Source organism: Verticillium alfalfae, genomic scaffold, assembly GCF_000150825.1.
Source record: "Verticillium alfalfae VaMs.102 supercont1.5 genomic scaffold, whole genome shotgun sequence".
Lineage (NCBI taxonomy): Eukaryota > Fungi > Ascomycota > Sordariomycetes > Glomerellales > Plectosphaerellaceae > Verticillium > Verticillium alfalfae.
Window position 1 is genome coordinate 202,761 of NW_003315034.1, and position 3,960 is coordinate 206,720.

Below are 3,960 nucleotides of genomic sequence, written 5' to 3' on the forward strand. Positions count from 1 at the left end.
TCCTCCTGCCAGCCCACGAAAAGAAACGCCCGACAAGCAACTCTTAGCCCCCCCAAAACACCATCCCGAGGCGGCGCTGCCAGGCCACCGGTCTCGACTCCTATGGACCGCGAGCGCACGGTCCCCCTCCCCATTCCGTTTCCCCCGCCCTCATTTTTGCCCCTGGACGAAATAGCAGAGCGTGCATTCTCTCTCTCATGTGTGATTGCGTCACTGAAGCTCATAGACGACAAACTGCCCCGCCCGCCGCTTTCCCCGTACCGCCCGGTCGGCGCCTGCCCTGCTTTTCGTGACCCTCTCGCTGCCCGCGCGCAGATGCTGGCCCCTGCCGCTCTCAGGTGGTCTCATCCTGGGCAAACGGCAAGCAAGACCGGTCCCCTGAATGACACGCATATGACAGCACCAGCCCTAACTGTAGGGAGAACCGAAGACGGGACCAATGCGACAAGGGCGTCAGGCCATGGAACTTTCAGTAAGGATAGCTGTTTGTTTCAAGATAGGGTTCTGAGGAAGAGCCTGCGTGGCTCGTACATGTGTACCATGTACACGCAGCGATGAAGTTGTACATCACAGCCTCAACACGGCCATCGCGTGAACATGGAAAAAATATTATGCTGTTCGAAAACAAAGAACTCCTCTAGGTCAAGGTCTAGGAGGACCATCACTAGGCGGGTTTGTAGGAATCGTCATGTGGCTATGAACCCTCTCCGCCGCTTTCCTAGGCGTACGCCATTCCTGCCCTTTACCGGTCGTCAACAACCAGGGGCTCGATGTTCCAAATTTCCTCGGCATACTCGTTGATGCAACGGTCACTGCTGAAGAAACCCATGCGAGCCACGCTCGTGATCGTCTTGGTGATCCACTCTTCCTGGTTCTTGTACGACTCGTCCACGAGCGCATGCGTCTCGATGTAGCTATGGAAGTCATCCGAAGTGAGATAGTAGTCGCCGTGGTCGCGTACTGCCGAGACTAGAGCTCCGAAGTCGTGCGGCGATCCGAATGTACCCTTCTCAATCTCGGAAAACACCTTGACCAGGTCCGAGTCGAGCGAATGGGAGCCGTAGTTGTGCGCGTGGCGCAGATCCTCGACATCTTCGGCCAGGTTGCCGAAGAGGAAGATGTTGTTCTCGCCAATCTCGCGCGTAATCTCGATCTGCCATGACAGATTAGCATGTGGGTTCAACAGTCTCGTGTGGAAACCCATTCTACATGGCCAGGGGTCACTTACGTTGGCACCGTCGCAGGTGCCAATGATCAATCCGCCATTGAGGACGAACTTCATGTTGCTCGTACCAGACGCTCTGCCGCCGTATTAGCAACCCCATCAAAAGAATTATCGCAAGGATCTTTTGGATTACGTACTCTGTGCCAGCTGTGGAGATGTGCTCGCTGAGATCAGATGCGGGGATGATCATCTCGGCCTTGCTGACATTGTAGTCCTCGAGGAAAATGACCTTGAGAAGATCGCCAATATCTTCGTCCACGTTGACAACGGCGCCAACGTTGTTGACCAGATGAATGATCTGCTTTGCCATCCAGTAACCGGGTGCAGCCTTGCCACCAAAGATGGATACACGCGGCTGCTGTTTCTTGCGCTCCTCTGGCGTCATGGCCTTGAGGGTGAGGTAGCGATGAATGACACCAAAGATGTTCATCTGCTGGCGCTTGTACTCGTGGATACGCTTAACCTGTACGTCAAAGAGTGCCGCCGGGTTGACGCTGACACCAGTGGTTGACTTGATGTACTTGGCTAGGCGAACCTTGTTGGCGTATTTGATCTCAGCCCACTCCTTGCGGAATTCTTTGTCGTTCACAAATTGCTCCAGTTTGTTGAGTTGGGTCAAATCTTTGAGATACTCGTTGCTGCCCGTGCGAGCCGCAATCAAGTCAGACAGGCGAGGGTTGGCCTGGTGGAGCCAGCGCCGGGGCGTGATTGCATTCGTGACGTTCGTGAACTTGTCTGGGCCGTAAATGTTGACGAAATCCTTGAAGATAGTCGTCTTGATGAGATCGGAGTGCAGTTCAGCCACGCCGTTGACCTTGTGAGAGCCGACAACAGCAAGATACGCCATGCGAACCATCTTGGGCTGTGATTCTTCTATGATGGACACCCTGCTGAGGAGTTCGCGGTCGCCAGGGAACTTCTTCTCGACAGCCTGGAGGAAATACAGGTTGATGTCGTATATGATCTGCAGGTGTCGGGGCAGGAGATTCTGAATGAGGCCGACGGACCACTTCTCCAGAGCCTCAGGCAGCACGGTGTGGTTGGTGTAGCCGAAAGTGGCCGTGACGATGTCCCAGGCCTCATCCCATTCGAGCTTCTCCAGGTCAATCAGGATGCGCTGCAGCTCAACGATGGCTAGGGTGGGGTGCGTGTCGTTGAGTTGAATGGCGACTTGATCGGGGAACTCCTTCCAAGCACGCTTCGTCTTCTTGAAGCGACGGACAATGTCGTAGAGAGATGCAGCAACCCAGAAGTATTGCTGCTTCAGACGCAACTCTTTGCCCCTCTCCAGGTTATCGTTGGGGTACAGGACGGCACTGATCGTTTCGGCTCGCTGCTGGTCGGCGACGGAGCTTTCGTAGTCACCGCTGTTGAACTTTTGGAAATCGAACTCGCCGCTGGCAGCCTTGCTCGACCACAGCCGCAGGTTATTGGTGGACGGAGTCGCATAGCCAGGGATGGGCACATCATAGGCAACAGCCTGGACTGTCTCGCCGCCCTCCCAGTGAGCAATCGATTTGCCGTTCTCGTCGCTTGACTTGTTGACATGGCCGTAGAATTGAATCTTTGCTAGAGTCAGTACAACGAGAACGAGTTGAAAAGGTGCAGGCTAGAACGGTGATAGGTGGGATGGGAGGCAATCTTACATCGACAGTGACGTCGTGGCGGGGGAATTCCCAAGGGTTGAAGTCAAGCCAGTAATCGGGAACCTCGACCTGATACCCATCGATGATCTCCTGCTTGAAGATACCGTAGCGGTAGCGCAGACCGTAACCCCAGGCGGGGTAGTTGAGTGAGGCCAGACTGTCGAGGAAGCAAGCAGCCAAACGACCAAGACCTCCGTTTCCGAGAGCAGCATCGTGCTCTTGCTCGATGATGTCTTCTATGCGGAAACCAAGATCGCTGAGACCGGCTGGGGTGGAAACTCGGTCAGATCATTCATAATGTGACAAGGCTCATCAGCCCACTTACACTTGGCAATGTCCTTCATCCCCACATTGAGCATGGCGTTGTCGAGAGCACGACCCATGAGGAACTCAAGAGAAAGATAGTACACCCGTTTGGCGTCGGTCAATGTCTGGCGCTGCTGGGTTTTGTTCCATTGAGTGATGAGGCGATCGCGGAAAGTCAGGCCGGTAGCGGAGTAGGCAGCCGTCTCATCACAGTTGAACATGCTACGGGCCAGAGACGTCTCGACATGGCGAACGACCTCGCGCTGGAAATCATCCTTGTTCGCGAAGCCCTTAGGCTGGTTCCTTGCCCAGGCCTCTCGCTGAGGCTCAGGTATGGAGGCTAGAAAGAAAGGTAGACGTTAGTCTGGGGTATGCTGTGGTGTGGCCTGGTGATGACAGCGGTTGGTGACGACGAGGGTGAGAGGGGTGGGGGGCTTGGGCTAGCGAAATCATGATATGAGGACAGGGGTGCACTTGTCGATCCGAGTGCGGGGTAGGTCGGACCTGGGATCCCCTCGCCCTCCAAGCTTCACGGCCCCAGGACCTCAGGCCCCGCCAGAGCTCGCCCAGCTGGCTTGGCGCATTTCGCAATATTGATGCAGGGAGGAGGGATATGAATGAGGATTGTGTCTGCTTACCCTCAACGCTCTTGATCTCGCCGGCACGAAGCGGTGCCCTTGCTTGTGTTCGGACGAGAGATACTGCGGGCCCCAAGACCCCGAAAGTCGACGAGGGGGCCCGGTCGAGGGCGCGCTCACGGAGCGCAATCTCTCCGCAGTGTTG

At 55.7% G+C, this 3,960-nt stretch overlaps 1 protein-coding gene across 1 annotated transcript in view; it reads right to left on the minus strand.

Annotated features, from left to right (window-relative positions):
• Positions 1–593: 593 nt before the first annotated feature.
• VDBG_04397 (glycogen phosphorylase) overlaps positions 594–3,960 on the minus strand; it is a gene marked incomplete at both ends in the record, with an annotated part of 3,841 nt that continues 474 nt past the window's right edge. Inside the window, 6 exons of the mRNA XM_003004745.1 lie at positions 594–1,153; positions 1,229–1,301; positions 1,363–2,834; positions 2,884–3,137; positions 3,197–3,517; positions 3,816–3,853. Of these exons, the coding sequence (XP_003004791.1) occupies positions 743–1,153; positions 1,229–1,301; positions 1,363–2,834; positions 2,884–3,137; positions 3,197–3,517; positions 3,816–3,853 (2,569 nt within the window). The remainder of the gene's footprint in view (positions 1,154–1,228; positions 1,302–1,362; positions 2,835–2,883; positions 3,138–3,196; positions 3,518–3,815; positions 3,854–3,960) is intronic.